General features: G+C 42.7%; 1 protein-coding gene across 2 annotated transcripts in view; it reads right to left on the bottom strand.

Annotated features, from left to right (window-relative positions):
• The window catches only part of PTPRB (protein tyrosine phosphatase receptor type B), a 471,570-nt gene that overhangs the window by 48,004 nt on the left and 402,965 nt on the right, over window positions 1-20,601 (bottom strand). For both annotated transcript variants that reach the window (XM_086921879.1, XM_086921886.1), the window contains one exon: window positions 19,768-19,902. In XM_086921879.1, coding sequence (XP_086778005.1) covers window positions 19,768-19,902 — 135 coding nt within the window. The remainder of the gene's footprint in view (window positions 1-19,767; window positions 19,903-20,601) is intronic.

The following is a 20,601-nucleotide window of genomic DNA, read 5'->3' as shown; positions in this document are numbered from 1 at the left end:
AAGCGGGGGCCGAGATAAAAGGGGGGTCCCAAAACGTGTTTTCTCCATGTTAATTTCCATAGGGCGGTCGAACTCGCTTTTAGCCCGAACGGCTGAATGGATTTCCACCAAACTTGGAAAAATTGTAGGGACTGGTAGCCTGATGTGCCTTTGCTATGTCTCAAGATATGTGCTCAAGTGGATTTTGAGTAATTTAGATTCAAAAAATATATATATCTATAGGCCCGCCCCGGTACGCACACCGGGGAGCGCACCGGGCGCGCTACGCGACATGCGCACGGAAAGCTGATTGGCTCTCGGTGTCTGTAAACATTCGAAACAGTCCGGAGCGGCCGCCATCTTGTGTCTCGGTAGGATCGAGACACAAGAGGTGGCAAAAAAAAAGGGGGAAATGACCATAAGGGGGAAGGGTAGACCCCCCCTGACCACCTAGGTTAGATGTGGGGGCCATAAAAGGGCCCCGCGGGGCAAAAAAAATAAAAAAATTTTTTCGATTTGCGCGGGGGAGCGCCTGGTATGCGCACCGGGGAGCGGACCGGGGAGCGTAGCATGGGGAAAACCCAGTTTATTCACTGCGTCATCTCTACGACCCTTTCTTGAGTCAATACGCCCCTTTTGCATACATTACACCTGACATAGGTATAATGTGGCGCAGGAGTTTACAAAGTGACGCATCTACCTAGATGTGTCACTTTGTAAATATGACTGAATAAGGTGCATTTTTTACAGCACTGGTGCGTCACAAAAAGTGACGCACCGGTGGCGTTAAAGTGACGCATGGCCTCATAAATGAGGCCTTCAGTCTTCTAGTCATGCGTCATATTAAATATATGACGTATTATGTCAGAAGTACTTACAGATACGTCAGTATTTCAGACGTATCTGTAAGCGCAAAAGTGATGCATTGCTGGAGTGTGTCACAAAAATGATGCAACTCCAGCAATGCATCCTTTCACATGGGGCCAGGCCCCATGTGAAAGGGCCTGCATCAGTCTTACGCCTGCTGTGATACAGGCACAAGATTTGGATGCAACAGCGTCATAAAAGTGACGCAGTGATATCTCATTGATTTCACTGTGTCACCTCTACGACCCTTTCTTGCGTCAATACGTCCCTTTTGCATACATTACACCTGACGTAGGTATAATGTGGCGCAGGGGCTTACAAAGTGACGCATCTACCTAGATGCGTCACTTTGTAAATATGACTGAATAAGGTGCATTTTTTACAGCACTGGTACGAAACAAAAAGTGACACACCGGTGGCGTTAAAGTGACGCATGGCCTCATAAATGAGGCCTTCAGTCTTCTAGTCATGCGTCATATTAAATATATGACGTATTATGTCGGAAGTACTTACAGATACGTCAGTAATTCAGACGTATCTGTAAGTGCAAAAGTGATGCATTGCTGGAGTGCGTCACAAAAATGATGCAACTCCAGCAATGCATCTTTTCTTACCCTTCCACACCCCCGTTCCTTTTCAACATTTTCTTTGAATATCCGCATTCCCCATGTTCACTCTCCTACTCCTTACTTTCCTTCCCAACACTCACCTTCTTTCAGTCCCCCTACTTCACTTCCTTTCTCCTCTCATACCTTTCTGTTCTTTCTTACTCATTTTCCTTTCCATTATCAATGCACTCCACTTCACTTACTCTTTTTCATTTTTTTAAGAATATAGCTCTTTGATGAGAATTGGAGGTAGTTCTGAAAAGAACTTTTTTTTTTCTTCTTTTTTCTTTTTTTAGAACAAAAACAAAACAAGCATTTACAATGCAATGGTCTCGGCTTTGTTAAAGTTAGTGCTATTGGCATTGCAAATGGCATTTTTTTTTAAACCAGAAATAAATGGTATCATTTACAATGGCAATAGGTGAGCATTAGAGAGTAGTAGAGAGTATTAGCAGACACAGAGCCACACAGACACACAGACAGCGCCACACACAGACAGCGCCACACACAGACAGCGTCACACACAGACAGCGCCACACACAGACGGCACCACACACAGACGGCACCACACACAGACAGCACCACACACAGACAGCGCCACACACAGACAGCACCACACACAGACAGCACCACACACAGACAGCACCACACACAGACAGCACCACACACAGACAGCACCACACACAGCTCTCTGTCCAGTAACACCCTAGGGAACAGAGGCACGAAAAACCGGATCACATGCAGGGAACAGAGGCATAAACCTAGCGTTCATCACTATTGTCAATTGTTTTATCCACAATTCATTTACGAAAGGCAAACAAAACCTGAATATTCCAATTCTAAACAGTGCCCATTGTTAGCTGCACCTTGAAGACGATCACTTGTTCAGTTTCTCTACCCAAAAGAAAGCAAAATAAAATATACTAATAATGGGTAAAGTGTAATGTTGTCCTGGGCTACCATCTCTAGGCCTGGTGATATTTACAAACTACTGGACCTTTGGCCTTGTGGTTTATGATGTCACCATAAGCCCTGGGTGGCAATAGTGGACAAGATCACACGGTTGCCCTTTATCTGGTCTCTCCCATACGTCGACTTCCTTAAGGAGAGACCTTGTATGCAGGCGTCAATGGTCAACGTCTCCTCTACCCCTGCGGTGATTGTGCTCTAAGCTTTAAACAGGGCCGATTCGTGACTTCCTCCGACTTTGCAACGTTGCCTTCACGCTGCCCTCCCGCCCCTGGCAAACCTGTTAATTACGCTTTACACATACAAATCTCACCCCCTGGCCAACCAAACGTCTTTGTGCTCAGTAATGAATCGCCCCAGCCCCCTCCTTGGAATTCGCGCCCCTCCCTGTGCAGGCACATGTAAATGCTTTTTTGTCTGTGGAGCTCGCGCCCATGAATGAATCCCCCCCCCCAAAGTAAAAGTCTTGTCTCACTCGGGCTTGAGAGGTGCATCTTCTCCCTGGTGAAGAACTGCAGTCCGAAATCACATCCGAGTACACAATGAAAGTGAGATTAAACACAGATAACACTGGCCATTGCTGTAGCGCCCACCGCCCTCTTGGCGCTTGAATAATGCTCGTCCACTGGCCTTTCAGTGATCTCAGAAGGATGAAAACCGAGGTCGGTTCTGAGGGGGTCGAACCCACAGCACCTCTGCAGCAGGCGCTTTGACACACCGAACTATCTCCAAGCTCCACGGGTTGCCAGTATGGCCCTCGTGAGACCATGGGGCGGGCTTCTGAAAACCAGGGGCTCACGGCTGCAAGCTACCACTTCGAGGCGCGTTCCCCTGTGTGAAACCGATCCGCAGCTTTGAGGACGCGAATAACAATAAATACTGTTTTCAGCTGTTCGTCCCCGTCATTTGCCTTTGGTACACACAGCGTCTGATCACTTACTTTCACTTTGTGTAATCACCATGGGCGCCTGCATTTGTAAACGTGATCTAGATTGAGACATGTTGTCCAGAACGCGCAAGTTTGTTCAGCTTTTTGTTTACGTTTACCTACATTCAATGTCATTGGACCGGTTAGCAGACTGCTGGTTAAATCGCGTGTTTATTCTAGCGCTTCGGTGACCGTTGTAAACAGCGCCACGGTGCCTCGCAAGGTGGAGGACACCACTGAGAGAGGGTGCGTCCTGCACGGATCCAGGACAGACAGAGGGGCGGCGCCGGCCCTTCCAATGAAGCAATCGCGAGGAAGGTGTTTGGCATCGAAAACTTTTATTCTGGGATTTTTGTGTTTAATAACGATTTGAGCGAATGTCGTTTTGTATGGCTAAACTTTTTTTTTGCTTTTTTTGCTGTATGTAGTGTTTTTGGGAAAACCACTTAAACGAACACCTTTTTCTTTACACTGCACGCCCCCCCCTTCCTCCTTAACAATCAACATGATAGAAGCAATTTACGTGGTGAATGGGGTTCAAGGTGGGAAGATTTGCACATGAAAAAAAAAGTCAAGGCTTGTGTGAAAGCATACAATGCGATGGACCCAAGAGTGAGGCAGAATAGCCCATGGGGTCAAGGCGCCTGTTGCTGCTGTGTGGAACATTCAGCTTAGTCGGACATTTTTACTGGACTGGCTTTGTCCCCGAGTTTGAATTGGGCACTGTGTGAATTCCAGATGCCCCAGTGCTGTATGGCCGTCCCCTGAGAATGAGTTACGATGCGAAACAATGTCTGACGCTCGCTTAAATCCATCTAGACTGCACTCAAGCCAACATCCATCAAAAGGGGCATTTTAATTTAAAATAAACACAAGCCTTACTGCACCACTGTCCCTTATGGGTACCCGGTGCTTTCCGTGGCATGTCACTTTACACCCTTCACAACCAATGGCAGGCGGCACGCTGCTGTGGAAACGTGGGGCAAGCAAGCGTTAGGGAAAGCATTGTTCATTCCTTGCTTGGCCTCTGTGCTGGAAGCCTGCACAGTGGGTGTGTTGCTCGCTGGGAACGAGTGGAGGGCGGGGTCTGTCTGAGGGACGGCCAGAGATTCACCCTGCAGAAATGTTTATTTTCTTTTATATAGTGCGTGTGTAGTCAGAGCTGACGTCAGAGAGCTTTGATAAAAGGCACAGTAGACACTGTAAACTATGTACATTCAGAGTCGAAACAATCGAACCAGGGCGCCTCGTCAGGGGTACTAAGCGCTAAATAAATAAATAACCTTGTACTCCTGTGTTCATCACAGAAGTGCTCTCTGGATGAAGGAAAGTTGCAAGTGAAGTTTTTGGTGACCCGTGGGGCAGGGGGCGGCACGGCCGGGAGAGAAGCGAGATTTTTTATTAAAAAACCAGGATATGCGAGACCCTTGACCTTGGCCGTAAGTCCGGGTGGCATCGGAGGGAGGCGGGCACAGACTGGGCCTTCTCTGCACACACACAGGCCCTTCTCTGTAGAGTCCCGCCCCCTTGCACCAGGTAATTCTGGGCAGACTCGGCACCGCAGGGTGCTGTGAACGGCTAATAGGAGTTCGCCCCCCCACCCACCTCTCCACCCCTCTTTGAGAGGAGTATGTAGATGCCCAGGAGGTGTTTGTGCCCTGAAGCAAGGGAGGGCAGGCAGATCTCAAAACCAGCCCTACTTGTTCAGGATGGCCTCGTCAGACACCCCCACACCCCCCGACCCTCCCAGAAGCATCTGGTGACCTCCTCCCCCCACCTCCATCTTTGTGGATTTACGCGATTATAATTGTGCGCATACTGCCCATAGGCGTCGAAGCGCTTGACAATATAAAGTGTTGCATCACGCACGTTAAATATATGCACAATATTACACAAGAGTTACTTAATCGGCAGGTTGAGAACAAGCAAAACATTACACAATGTTACACAAGTTTCATACACGTACAGAGACTTACACAAACTTTACAAACTATAGAATGCAGGATGAGCAAAATAAGTCCGACTGAAGCAAGGAATCAAAATGCACTCCCCGTGTTTATTCACATACTATCGCTTTCTACTTAAAACTGTGGCTGCAGTTCCTGATCAGTGTGCCAAAAAAGCAATAATCTTGTAAATTTAAGGGGAGAAATGTTGCCTAAAAATGCACACGGTTCTCTTCATTTTAAGCACAATTTGAACGGAATGAACAAACAAGCACTCACCTGGACTTGGCGGGAAATGTGCTCCATATGAAGCCAGTTTTAACCGGCGTGTGACTTAATAGCTGCAAGTACCTGTATTACATTTACCGAAATAACTTCCGACATCGCTACGTTTGGAAAAACCTTATCGCCACAACTCCCCATCAAAGATTCCGTGTTCCATTCTCATTCTACTAACCTCCACAATTTGCAGTGCCCTACCCAGGATTGTACACGTCTTTCACATTAAAAGAAAAATAAAGAAACTCCAGGCACACGGACAGCGGGGAACAAAAAAAAACAAGCACTCACCTGGACTTGTTCCGGTGGCGGTCGGCCTGAAATGGCTGCCACAAAGCTCCGGCATTTTCGAGATTCGGGGGCGTGTTCTTGCAGTGACGTCAAGATTAAATACCAAGATAAAAAAAAGCAAGAAACGCCCCCGAATCGCGTCGGGAGCCTCTCTGAAGTTTGTACTGAGCCTGCATCTGTGTTGGGAGGGCGGAAGGATAGACCGGAGCAAAGCAACAATGACCAGGTGTTTTTTTTTAAGTTTGCAATCACTGTATAGATTGCCTGTAAAACAAATACTCACCCGAGGACGATCTCTGGACGATCGGGGGAAATGAGTAAACGCCTACCTCCGAGTGACGGAGAGAAAAGGGGCGGGACTTAAAAAAAGAGCCAGAAACGCCCATGAATCGCGTCAAGGCGGGGAAAAGAGTAATAGACACCCATCTCTTCCAATGGCTAGCCTCCATTTATGGAGCTAGCCAATGGAAGAGAGAGGCAGAATAAAGCCCCACATTGAAGTCATAAAATCTCGGGCTCCGCCCACACTGCTTACGCAGTGTGACGCTAGGCCCGAGACCTAAACAGGGAATGGAAACTGCTCAACAGGAGCAAAAAAAACAAAAAAAATTAGGGCTGGGAGCGGCAGCAATGGTTCTCCAATGCTCGAACCATGAGCAGAACACTTTGCTCCCCAAAGGTAAGTAGTTGATCACAGTATCTGCATTTCAGGACGCCTTTGTTAAATGCAGATTGAATGTTTGGAACCAGCTCTTGCGATCGCCCCCTCACAGAAGTAATTGCTCCTCTGGTGGATGCAGAGGCCCCATCACTGGGAAGCTCTTGTGCCAGAGCCCTGACACTTTCCCGGGCGAAATTCTGGTAGTGCTTCCTCTCCACATGGCGAAGCATTTTGGAGTTCCCAAAAGAATATTTCTTAGTGGGGTCACCCCTTGACAGGACTGTGTGACAGATCCTGCACTCCACTTTTGGAGCATTGACCTTCTTCTGGTCATCTGGTATGGAAAAAAAATTCCAGATGAAATGCTCTTTGACCTTCGGCTGAGGAGGCTCTTCATCAATGAATTCAGGCTCATCTTCACTGCTGGATGGTCTGGCAGCCATGATTATCCAAGAAAGATCCAAGACCAAAAAGGCAGGTCTTTCAGTCACAAAAGTGAAAGAAGAAGTGAAGGAAATGGGTGGGGATTTCATTCTTTGTAAAAAAAAACTGTTAGCAACCAATAAAAAGTGTTATTTTAAGGTCACATGACTTGACGCGCTGACGCTGCGCGCACCGGAGCGCTTCCGGGGGCGCATACTCGGCGCGAACGTAGGCGCTTCCGGGGGCGCTTATGCGGCGCGAACATAGGCGCTTCCGGGGGGCGCTTACGCGGCGCGCCGAAGTGACGTTTTGATAGTTTCACGGAAATGCAAAATTATTTTCATTTCCTTATAAAAAACTGCTTTTATATGTATGGTACTAAATGTCTTGCGTTATTATTTACTTTTCATTCATATTTTTTTACACGAATGCAAGTAGCGCTCTGGGTGCGCTTTCCGGAGAGCTTACCGGTGGGCGGAGCCAGAGCGCCCCGAGATAAAATGATAAAAAAAAAAAATTTTAAATATTATTATAAAAAAAATAATACTAATTAATACTCACACAAAACAGCAAATTAAAAAAAATCGTAGGTTACAAACTCGACATAGAAAGAAATTAGCATTTAAAAAACCTATGAAATTCACTGAAAAAACCATAGGTTTCACACCAGTTATAGTTAGGAATTAGCATTTAAAAAACCTATTAAATTCACTGAAAAAAACATAGGTTTCACACCAGTTATAGTTACCTGGAAATTTGACTGACATAAAACCATTGAAATTCCCACGTTATAGTTAGTTGGACTCACTATAACCTGCGCGCCTGCAATGCACTGCTGATGATGTCACATATTACATCACTCATGACATGGTCAGTGACATCACTCATGACATCACTGATGACACCATCCTTGTGACAGAGTGACAGACCTCCTTTCAGTGTAATGTAACCCTTGAAACACATATTCAAAAATAGAAACTAAAATTTTCAAAAACATGGAGATACCCATACCAGTTACAACAACCAATTCAGTAATTCCGCCATCTATATACACATCCACTCATTCACCAGCAGTTCTATATAGTCACTCATACATATACTCACTCATCATATGTAGTGATACACCTATACATCCTGTTACACACCGACAGTCATCCAAAAGTTACTCACACACATACTCACACATGCAAATAAACTATTAAACATCCATTTATTTGCATATACAGCTATACACACACTACCACCTTACTTCTAAGGAAACTTACACATACTTACTCTCTTAAACAATAACTTATAGAAACACATACTTATTTAAACAGGAACTCTTACAATCTCTCACTCTCACATTTACTCACTTATATACATCAATACTCACATATACTAGATTAAAACATATGTAGTTACTGATAAAGACACTAGTGAGACAGTCATTCACTCACTAACACACACATATACACACTCATCCACCCATACAGTCCTGCACATAAGCGGTCTTCAAAACACATACAAACAGTGAGTCAGTCATTGATGCATCTATGTGCTAAGTAATACCCCCACCAAACCATACAGACACTCATACTGATACAAAAAAAACATTTAATAACCCATATACACACACATGTAGCTACTCACCAACTCATGCAGCCACTTATACACAAAGTGAAACACTGATACAAACCTTTAAATATTTAAACATTACTCGCTAATATATGTATTCACTAAGATACACTTAATAAGCCAGTTAACCAATCAATTTAAAAAAAACATCCATTTAGACACTTATTTAAACATTTATACTTCCATCCACCTTTACAAATACATATATAAAACATATTTATTTTTCAGAAAGACACACATTCACTGGATGGTGTCATCAGTGATGTCATGAGTGATGTCACTGACTATGTCATGAGTGATGTAATATGTGACATCATCAGCAGTGTATTGCAGGCGCGCAAGTTATAGTGAGTCCAACTAACTATAATGTGGGAATTTCAATGGTTTTATGTCAGTCAAATTTCCAGGTAACTATAACTGGTGTGAAACCTATGGTTTTTTCAGTGAAGATATATATATATCTATCTTTTAGGTATGTAGACGAGCACGATATTTCAGCAGTCAATATTTGGCATTCACATTCTGTTTCCTCCGATGAAGCCATATCAAGTAAGACAATGGTTCAGCCTCTTCTGCCAATGTCTCGGATGAGCTGTGAGTGACGCTGGGTTTCCTGATCACATGTGTCCATGCACCCGAAACTGTGTGCACTTCAGTGCCATAACTTGTGCACCAGTCCTTCAGTTTTCCATGTTTTTTTTTTATACGTCAACTTTGGTTTACTTTCCTTTTTTCTGTGTTTTGGAGCATTAGGCTACTCCCTAGACAGTGCAATGGGGCCACTATTATGCCACTCATTTCACTTGCAGCGCTCCAGACCACAACTTATGACTAGGGCAGTGATTGAAGAATGTTATTTTCAAAGGCGTAACATTATTTTACCAGTTTAGGCTAGTTCTACATATTTAGAAACAACACGTCAACTATCTTGGATCTGTAAACCAGAGACAAACTATGCACCTAATGCATTTTTCCTTGTTATGTTATGTTATATATTGATTTATAACGCGCTCCGTTTGTCGAGACTGTCCGGGCGCGGGGAAGAAACTGAATCAGAGTAATTAGGAAATCAGCTATTCATGATCTATAAAAATGTGAGTTTTTTGCAGTTTTTTAAAATTGATCAGGTTGGGAGAGTGTCTTAGAGCATCAGGAAGGGCGTTCCACATCTGAGCTCCCCTTACCGTCAGAGATTGCCCCCCCAGGCGAACTCTCTTGAATCTGGGGACGACCACCTGCTTTCGGGAGGCAGATCGCAGCTGACGGGTCGGTAGGTAGAAGGTAAATCTCTTAGCAAGGTAGGGTGGGCATGGTCCATGCAGGGCTTTATAAACGAGAACTAGAGTCTTAAAGCGCACTCTTTGGGCCACTGGAAGCCAGTGAAGCTCCTTCAATTGTTTACGAACGCTGAGCCTCCTCGGGATGTTATAGAGGAGTCTCACCGTTGCATTCTGGACTACCTGAAGCTTTCTAATCAAGAAGTCAGGTGCCCCGATGTAAAGGGCATTCGAGTAGTCCAAACGGGAGATCACCAGTGCTCTGGCTACCTTTTCTTTGGCCGTTTGGGGGAGAAGGGGAAAGAATCTCTGAAGAGTGGTCAGAGTTCCAAAGCAAGTCCCAGCCAGTCTGGAGATCTGGTCACAGAAACACAAATCGGCTCCAAACCAATCCTTGTACGTATTCCCATCACATTAATGAGGCACCGTTTTTCTTTTCTTTTTTTAACTTTATTTCTTTTAATTATCTTGCATATGCTCACTGTTTGTGTGTCTGTTTTATTGCATATGAGTGAGTAGTTTAATGCAATAATGAATCAGTGGGTAAATGAATGGGTGCATGAGTGTAAGGACATGCATGAGGAGGTACTGAGTGCCTAAACTCACCACTGAATGAAGAATAATTTCTTGTATAAGCCAGAGTTATTTGCACTGCCAATGCTTGTTGATTGGTTGGCAAAGCTTCATTTACTAGCTGAAGGAGGGTTGATGGAGGAATGTCCACTATCCCCAGTTTTATCCGTTTGGCATGTTTTTAGGTTTAAATTGCTGAAGCTCTAGATTCGGGCAAGCACATTTTAGAATCACAAAATGGACACTTTTTCGAGTCCACCAGTACATACAGTACTCTTATTATTCTTTCATAAGCATTCTAATTTGTCTTATTTTTTCAACATCAAATTCGGCCATCGCAAAACTTTACAAAGTGAGAAATGACCACTTGTTGCAAAATACTATTATACATTTGTTAATTCATCTGCTTTAAAAGGAGCAAACTATACTATAGCAAAGATGTCTATTGGATACTTCTGTGTGAAGTAGAGGACAAACGAGAAAGTGAGAGAGAGAGCGAGAGTGTGTGTGTGTATGGGAGTGTGTGCACGCACGTACACGCGCGCAACAGACGCAATGTACTGGCAACGAGCTCCTGCAGCTGCGTAAACACTGGTGTAAGGCCTGCTGAGCCTACGATCCATCTGGTTCTTGTGGTCACCGGGACTGGGCGGGATTTGGCAGCTACCACTGAACGTGAATGAGAAACAGAGAACGTCACGGGGCTTACTGTATAGTTTCTTTACATTCACCCAAGATATTTACATCTGGGAACTGTACACCATGATGGTATTTGCCCCTATTTTTTAGTTTTATAAGATTGTTGTCGTGACATATTCAGTAGTCCCAATGTCTGGCCTGATTTACTTTTCTCATTTCCGCTGCATCCACCTGCGTCACACAAGTTTGCACTTAATCCCGGCTGAAACGTCCAAGAGATAAGTGGCGACAATTATACTGCCTACCCTTTCTATAAATCCTCTGGCCGTGGAAGGTAGCTGCATTATTTAAGAGGCCTATAATATTTAATTTAAAGGGCGAGCATTACCTCGTGGTCACGCTCACTTCAGCTCCTTTCATTTGTAGTGTTAGGGTTCATTGCTAAACGGTTTTACAGTTCCAGAGTAAAACAAACTGTTCATTTCCAGGAATAAAGGCAATCCTCGTTGGCCACTAGTAGCTGTTGTATATTTCTTACTGCTTTCATTCTTTAAAATACGCTTTTAAGAAGCAGCCTTGCTACTTTTTTTGTGCCAATGGTTAATTGCTGGAGGTTCACTGGCTCAATCACCAGTTGAGTTTAGATTTTCTTTCTGACCCAGTAGGTATCAGCAACCTTGGGGACCCTTGCTATCGACATCGAAAGCATTATTTGTGAATAATTATTGATTACATTTTTAAAGTGCGACTTTCATCTAAAAGGTATCTGGCGCTCTGGGGACCTTCTCAGTGATCTTTTTAGAGAAAAGCACAACTACAACAGGACACCTTTAACCATGAACCATCTATTTGGGGAAGAGCCACGTTTTAAGGTTCCTCCTCAATTGCAGGAGAATGTCACTGGCTCTTAACGGGGCCGGACTTATTCCAGATCTGGGCTGCCTTTACTGAAGAAGACTGACCACCCTGTCTCATTGCTTCTAATTTTGGAATGCATAGTAGATTAGCTGTCGATGGACGTAAACTTCTCATTGGAACGTAGTGCTTACATTTTTTTTGCAATAGCCTGGGTCCTGTTCCTTTTATATTCTTATAGACACGGCACATCAATTGATTCTGACCTTCACTGGGAGCCAATGAAGTTCCCTGAGCATAGCAGACGAAGCGATATACTTAGGTTTAACCAGAACAAGCTATGCTGCTGTTGCTTGTACTCTGTACAGTCCTTTTCGTAGATATTCTGGTACTCCAAGCATCAGGACATTGCAATAGCCAATTTTCCTATGAACTGCACTTTGGACCCCCAACTTTCTAGCAGGATGTGGCAGCAAAGGAACAATTTTCCACAATCCAAAGCATGTGGAGGTTGTTCTGTTGAAATGTATCTCCACTGAAAGATTATCATCAAGATAAACTCCCACATTACTAGCAGATTTGAACGTTTCTAGGTTGCCTGTAACGGTCCAAGGCCAAAAACTGTTTGGAAGTTGATCCAAATTTTTGATGGCGTAAAGCATAGAAACCTGTTTTCTCACCATTACATTTTAGTGAGTTGGTGTTCAGCCAGCCTTCTATATTCTTTAGACGGGAAAAAACCTTTAAAACGCGATCATTAGACCGCGATACCTTTACAACTCGGTTGTTCCAACGACCGCTTTGTTGCAAAGCAATGCCAATACTACGCAAGTCATTAGATCGACTTGCAGTAGATGGCGCTCTAACATAAGGAATAGTATAATTTACTATTCCAACACCTTCCCTACTGTTGCATAGGCTGGGGTTGGAATAGTTAATTATACTATTCCTAATGTTAGAGCGCCATCTACTGACTTGCGTAGTAATGACATCGCGTTGTAACAACACGGTCTTTGTAACGACCGCGTTGTTACGGAACGTGATGTAATTGCATGCGTTGTAGCATGCTATATTCCCTTCAGACAATTATGAAAGGCATCCAATGGACTATATCTATCGCTATCTACCGAGAGGATCAGTTGTGTATCTTTGGCAAAATTCACAAAACTAGTGGTATATGATTGAATGATTTTCAGCAGGGGGTGTAGGTAAACATTAAAAAGAAATAGGGCTAAGTGCCGAGCCCTGAGGAACTCCATGTTTAACTTTCTTAAATTCTGATAGATAAGTGGGTAGGGAAATCGCCAGAGTTCTTTCTGAGAGGTAGGATTCTATCCATTTTAGCCAAATCTCTGCAACACTTATCTCGTTTAACCTGGTCAGAAGTATTTGATGGTTGACAGTGTCAAACGCGGCTGATAAGTCCAACAATATCAGAACCATCGTCTGAGCCCTGTCAACCATCATCTGGAGTTAATTTAGAGCTATAATTGATGCAATTTCTGTGACATGGGCAGGACGAATGCCTGTCTTCTCTATTACCAGGATATTCTGCTCTTCCAGGAAACAAGAGGGGGGCATATTATCAAGAACGGTGTTAAAATTATCGCCGCTTTAGCTGCAGGAAACTGCTGCTAAAGCAGCGATAATGGGCTTGATATTATGCCCTTGAGAATTCCAATACAAGCCCATGTTCACACTAGAACATTGGCTTCTATGGGAATTCACAAGGAGCATATTATCAAGCCCATTATCGCCGCTTTAGCGCCAGTTTCCTGCCGCTAAAGCTGAGATAATTTTAACACAGTTTCTCGATACTATGCCCCAAAGATCTTTGCTAACATATTTTTCCAATACTTTTACTGGATAGAGGAGTATCAATACAGGGCGATAGTTAATAGGCACTGATGGGTCTGCTGTCGCTTCCTTCAGTAAGGGTGTTAATAATGTTTTCTTGCAACTCTGCAGGACTTTGTCTGTCACTAGAGACTGATTAGAGATTACATACCTTTTGCAACAACGGATAAAGCTCATCTGTCCATTTCTTCCAGTACTTTAGAGGGAGCAGGTCCAATATAGACCCCGATGGAATGGACATAGCCACAGTCTTGAAGGCTTCTTCTGTCATTTCTTCAAGCCTCACTAGCTTTGCATTGGCTAGAATTTCTGTTTCTTCTTTACTTTTTCAATCTTTTGTTCGTTGAATTGTTTTGGAGGTTGCATTTACGTCTGCAATAATTATCTCAGTTTTATTATTAAAAAAATTGGATAAACAATCACAAAGCTCTTGTGAATGTGTTAGTATTTGTTTGGTACAGTCAGGATTCGCCAGTACTGTAACAATGTTGAAGAATTTTTCCGACCTATTAGTCGTCTTCAAAATAGATTGTGCATAGTAGCTTTTTTTCGCTTTCCTTATCTTTACTTTATATATATGTAGTGCTTTCTTTAGTTGCTGCTAATCACTGTCTAACTAGAGTTTTCACCATTTTTTAAAATGTATTTACATTTTGTTATAGATTCTTTTAAGGCTTCCGTAAACCATAATGCTGATGGCTTAAATCAATGTGTAATCTCTTTAATTGGTATTACTTTATCAAATGTTCTAGTTATTTTCTTACAGCTTATTATAATTATCATCAACTGTTTCTGCTTCACTGAAGAATGTCTCTAAATCAAAGACTTTTCCATTCTGGATCTTGGTCAACTTGTGCCAGGCTCTGCCTTGAATTCTTTTTCCCCTTTGCCCACCTCCCTTTGAAGGTCTGAGGCTTTTTATTTCAAAGGTTATCACGATATGGTCCGACCAACTTTAAGGAATCCTGGGCCATATTATCAAGCCCCAGCAATAATTAGCGCTAAGCGCACTTAGTGCTAGGATAATTATCGCCGGATAGCGTGGATTTTTATCACTGAGATAGCGTGCTATTAGCAACGCTTATCTCAGAAGTGATAAAAATCCTCACGCTAACTGCCAAATAAGAGATTATCGCTGGAAAACCAATGATAATCTCTCGAAGTTTGGCGTTAGCTTGATGATAGGGGCTCACAAACGTAGCCATGATATCCACCTTCCATAGGATATCATGGCTAAGTCAGAAAAATACCAGGTGTAAAAAAGCAGCGCTAACCGCGGATAGCGCTGCTTTTTTTTGATCACTCACAGGGTTAGCGATATCCTTGATAATAGGAGGAATGTCGCTTAACAACATTTCTCCTTTTATTTTTCTCTGGAACGCCCCCTTTGCATCTCATTAGAGATGCAAGGGTAAGCGTACAGAAATAGGGTGCTAACATGCAAATTTGCGTGTTAGCACCCTGTTGATAATTTTATCTCCGCTTTCTTGGCTTTTAAAGCCAAAAAGCAGAGATAAATCCCTTGATAATATGCCCCCTGTCTGTCTTTTGGTGCTTGTATAGGATCCAGAGTAGGTCCCTTTTGATGAGTTGGGCCGTTTATTAATTGTTCCAGCCCATTTGTTTCACACGACCCTCGGAACTCTTTACATTGAGGGGATATATTGTTTCTGCCCCAGTAGCATAACGAAAGTTGAGCCCCCCCTGCAGAGTACTGTCCCCATGTGAAAGGATGCATTGCTGGAGTTGCGTCACTTTTGCGCTTACAGATACGTCAGAGATACTGACGTATCTGTAACTCCTTGCGACATGATGCGTCATACATTAAATATGATGCATCAGGAATGTCGTAAGGAGTGCGCAGTGAAGAGATAAATTCGGCGCTTCTATCCCTTGCTAGTGGAAAAGCCATGGGGCCAGATGGAATTCCATTAGAATTTTATCGGATGTTTAGAAATCTGATAAAACAAGATCTATTAACAACATTCATGGCAGCACAGAAAGGAGAAACACCACCATCCTGGGCGGAATCGACCATTATGGCATTTATAAAGAAGGATAAACTTCCCTTAGATCCGGCTTCATATAGGCCAATTTCACTTATAAATGCCGATAGCAAGGTTTTTTCAAAAATCCTAGCAAGTCGGATATCTGTGATAATCTCAACTATAGTATCACGGTGGCAACATGGGTTTATACCCAAAAGGGATACCACTGATCATGTTCGGAGAGTAATCTCCTTGCTTGATCGGGCTGAAGGTACAAACACACCAATAGGAGTAATTCTTTTAGATGCCGAGAAGGCGTTTGATCGAGTGGCCTGGCCCTATCTATGGGAATTACTTGCATTTAAGGGGTTTGGCCCAAGTATGATTAGAGCATTGAAAGCTCTGTACAATACTCCTATTTCATCCATCAAGATTGGAATAAATAAGTTGACCACCTTTCCAATTTGCCGGGGTACAAGGCAGGGGTGTCCTGCTTCTCCTTTGCTCTTTGCAATTTACATCGATGTTTTTTTAAACAAATTAAATCAAGAATATGATATTACACCGGTAGTAGCAGCAGATATACATTATAGAGCACTTGCATATGCTGACGATGTGGTGGTCCTTACTACAGATATAAGTAAAGCTATCCCAAGGATTGAAGACCTGGCTAGTCGTTTTGGCGCCTTTTCAGGGTATAAATTAAATATGGCTAAGACACAAATCTTATATACAGGTGTAAACCCCCCAGTACATAACAACATAGTCTCCGTTGCAACATATCTGGGTATTAAAATCACAGTGCCAGTCTCAGAGATCCCAGAAATAAACATCTTACCCATGATAAAGGAATCTAACACTTTACTAGAGCGCATCAATCATCTACATCTTTCTTTATATGGTAGAAATAATGTCTTGAAGATGATGATTCTCCCTAAGTTTTTATATCTATTTCGTTGTATTCCTTTAGGATTCTCTACACTTATTTTTAAACAGCTGGAGAAAATGACAGGAAGATTCCTATGGGGGTATAAACGACCTCGTAGAGCCTATCAAAAAATGATAATCTCAAAAGATAGGGGGGGCTGGGGTACACCATATTTCTTTTTTTATTACTTATCATCAGTATTGCAATTCATCGCTCCCTTAATTGTCAGTGAAAAGGCTCCGATCTTAGACTCTCACTCTCCATCTATCTACGAACTGGTTCTAGGGACAGAGGCCAGGGGCTGCTTATTAAAATTTGTTGAGCCCAGCTATTACAAAAAAACAAAATTTAAAATTGTTAAAGCTGCTTTTTCGGCCTGGAAAGCTATTAAGAGAGTCTTTGACATTCCCAAAATTACGAGATATACCCCCTTGACTTCCTCTTATATTTTCCCATTTGCGGGTATGGATAGCACTGGGAGAAGATGGCATAACCTTGGTATTACCCAGCTCGGGGATCTCCTACAGAATAATAAACTTAAGCCATTTACCGAACTTCAAACAAAATATAATCTTACCAATGCTGATCACTTCAAATATTTACAATGGCATAGTTACTTTTATACACTTTCAGATCGGGATCGAATGTCGTTACAACGAATTTTCTTGATCGACTCTTTGTATCAAAGGAGGAAAATTGGTTACTTTTATAATCAGCTGATATCAAAACAACCAGATGATATTCTGTTTAGGCAAAACTTATGGGTGGAGAAACTAGGTATTAACTCAATTAAAATGGAAGAATCTATCTATTTGGCTAACTCCATATTGTTGTCGGGTAGAAGCAGAACTCAACACTATATGGTGTTATATGATCTCTATTACTCACCAGCAAAAATTGCTAAATGGGGTTCCTCAGTGGGCGTTGCTTGTAGTAGATGTGGCTTACATGCAGCTGACTCTGTACATATGTTTTTTTCTTGCCCACATTTAAGTAGAATCTTAGCAGAAATGCAACATTTTCTTTCTTTGTTATTTGGAATACCTGTAATACTCACGTCTGAACTTGTACTGATAGGAATTACTGACATAGCTATGACAGATGATCATAAAAAACTGTTGTTTATTTCTGTTGGGATCTTTCGTTCCTGTGTAACGCAAGACTGGATAAGCTCAGACCCTCCCTCTTTTGCATCATGGCAAGCTCGCTTGCTGGCAAGATATATTATGGAGCGAGCAATATATAGGACAAAAGGCAGCAAAAGGAGGAAAATGGGAATTAAAATTTGGGAACCGATAGAGCAATGGATGGAGGGAGGAAGTGGTTAAGAAGACCAGTTTTGTCAACGTTATTCATGAATAGTATTGTGTACTGCACATATAATCTTTGATGTATATTTGAAGGAATTTTTTTTTCTTATTGTTTTTTCTCTCATCAGTATGTTTTTATCCTCTTTTCATGCTGTGAATATTATTTGCTTGTAAACCTGATCATCTCGCAATAAAACATTTAAAAGTTAAAAAAAAAAAAAAAAAAAAAAAGGAGTGCGCAGTGAAAAGTGACTCATCGCTGTTTTCACGCAGCGATGCGTCACTTTTCATAAATGAGGCCCCAAGTGTTTACAAGCCCGCATGTGATCGGTTCTGTCCTCTCATTATTACCTGAAAGACCAGTGGACATTGTCTAACTTGAATAGGTTATCCGATTGCCCCACAGCGAGTCTCTCCAATCCAGTCCAGCAGCGTGGTTGGCACTGTGCGTGGATGGCGCACTTGCCGTTGGCGCACCCACTGCGTGCATCCGTTACACGGTCGCGCCAGGATCGTTTTTTGTAACCCTTTAAAGACACAGGCCGCTCAAAAGGGCAGCTGTAAGTATTCCTTCCTTCCCTTTCCCCTTTTGTTTGGAAAATTGTTTGTAAATCACAGAATACAGAAAACAGATTTAAAAGTCGTTTCACCCTTCGTTTTAGCAACCACTCTAAAAAGTAGTACAATGAACCAACAGTTTAAAAAAAAGACCCCCAAGCCCTGTACAAAAATGCAAAAAAAGAGCTCGGTGGCAGTCTTACTTGTCATTATAACACAGAAAGACTATCTTGTCCCAACTTTAGACAGACTGTTATAAATACTTATTTTCAGTGTATGTTCTCTGATTCTCCTTGTATTGATAACTATAATTCGTGAGCTACTCAAAATACTTGTACCAATGATTCTAAGAAATATTTTGAAATAAAGAGGACAATTTGAACAAGTCACTAGGGCTCCACTATCTTAGAGGGCCGAAGCTTTGGACCACGATATAAAAAGAAAGCATGTTGCAGTAACAACTACTTCACGTTCTTTCAGTGTGGGTTTAATAAATGTCCTAACTGTGCGTCCTTCTTACCCACCACCTTGACTGTATCAAGAAAAAAAAGGGTCAAAACAGAGCTGGCTTTCTACGAGTGGGTGAAGGCATGTTAATTTATAATAGGCTGGTGTGCCACGCCCCATCTCTCATTTAGTTCCAGCTCACTCAGGTCAAGGCAGTAAAAGTCAGGGATGATGAGTGGGAAGGGATGGCTTTTAACTAGATTGCATACTCAAAGAAGTCCATTGCATTTTAGACACAATGGCTTCAATGCAATAAATCTGTTATTTAATGTGCAGTCTCCAATCACACAAATCCAAAGGTTTGTGTTCTACCAAATCTATAGTGGAAGAATTGGGATTCCTTTTTCTGTCAAAACTGAGGTTCTGCAATCTTGTCACTTACATGTCTGAAAGCAATTGAAAAATAATCTTGTTAAGCATTGGCAGCTGAACGTTCATTAGTCTGGGACTGAGGCACAGCTGCTCATGGCATTATGGCAGTACTCGGTCCTTGTGAGAAGAAGGGAGAATGCAGAGGAGGGGATACACAGAGTAGATTAGGAGCAGAGGACAAGGGAGGATAATAGGTGCAGAAGGGGATGAAAAGGAAGAACAATGTGTTGTTACATAGCACCTTTATAGATAGCACTGTGCCTTAAACAGTCCATACACAATTAACAAATCGTAGAAACAGGAAAACACATCTATTTGACACCGGACGTACTCACCCGCCCCTTTTCAACACACTGGGTCACCATCACAATGTTGTGCACATTTTGCTCCCAGACCATTTTCCAGAAATCATCTTTGGTGCCAGGCAAAGGGCCCTGAGTGGCAATGTATTCCCTTCGGAAGTTATTGCCCTACAAAAAAACAGAGGCCATGCTGCATTATTTGAGTAAAGACAAAAGGAAAAAGGAAAAAAACACACATTTGGTTTTTTTCACATTAGCCCAATGGTTATATTTAGAGTCCAGGCCTAGCCTTGAATGCTGCAGCCACTGCAGCATTGAGTGCAGGGATGTGGCAGATTCAAGGGAGAAAAGATGAGGATTCCATGGAAGGAAACAAAAGCATGAAAAGAAACTGCAAGCAAACCAAGGACCCGTTGCTGCCACCAAATTCAGTGACTACAGATCAAGTACCTGGAGGACACAAAGATAGTTGTAACAAAGGTGGTGCTATGCAAATCATCTGCCAGCAGACTGGCTGGGTTAGAAAGAAGAAACAGTGTTTTATATGAGCACTGTGGTCCTGCAGTGAACTTGTTGGTGGTCACTGAATTTGGCAAAGACTGCTCAGGTAAGCCGCTTGAGCTGGTCAAATAAATTGCTCTTTATGTGCATTGGTCGAAGACATCCAAAACTTTCTAGCAACATTTATCTTGTTCTTGAGACTATATTTTTGTTTGAATTTGAAAAGATAACTGTTAGAAATTGGGCTACAGGAGAACTGGGATGTGAGGTTAAGGCACAACCAAACCTTAAATTAACCTGTGTTCGACCCCCTGGTAGCCTGGCACAGAGCAGTCAGGCTTAACTTAGGACCTCTTGGGGGTCACA

The sequence above is a fragment of the Lissotriton vulgaris genome, chromosome 1_1, assembly GCF_964263255.1.
Source record: "Lissotriton vulgaris chromosome 1_1, aLisVul1.2, whole genome shotgun sequence".
In the NCBI taxonomy this organism is placed as follows: Eukaryota; Metazoa; Chordata; class Amphibia; order Caudata; family Salamandridae; genus Lissotriton; species Lissotriton vulgaris.
This window is presented reverse-complemented; position numbering and strand designations above follow the sequence as displayed.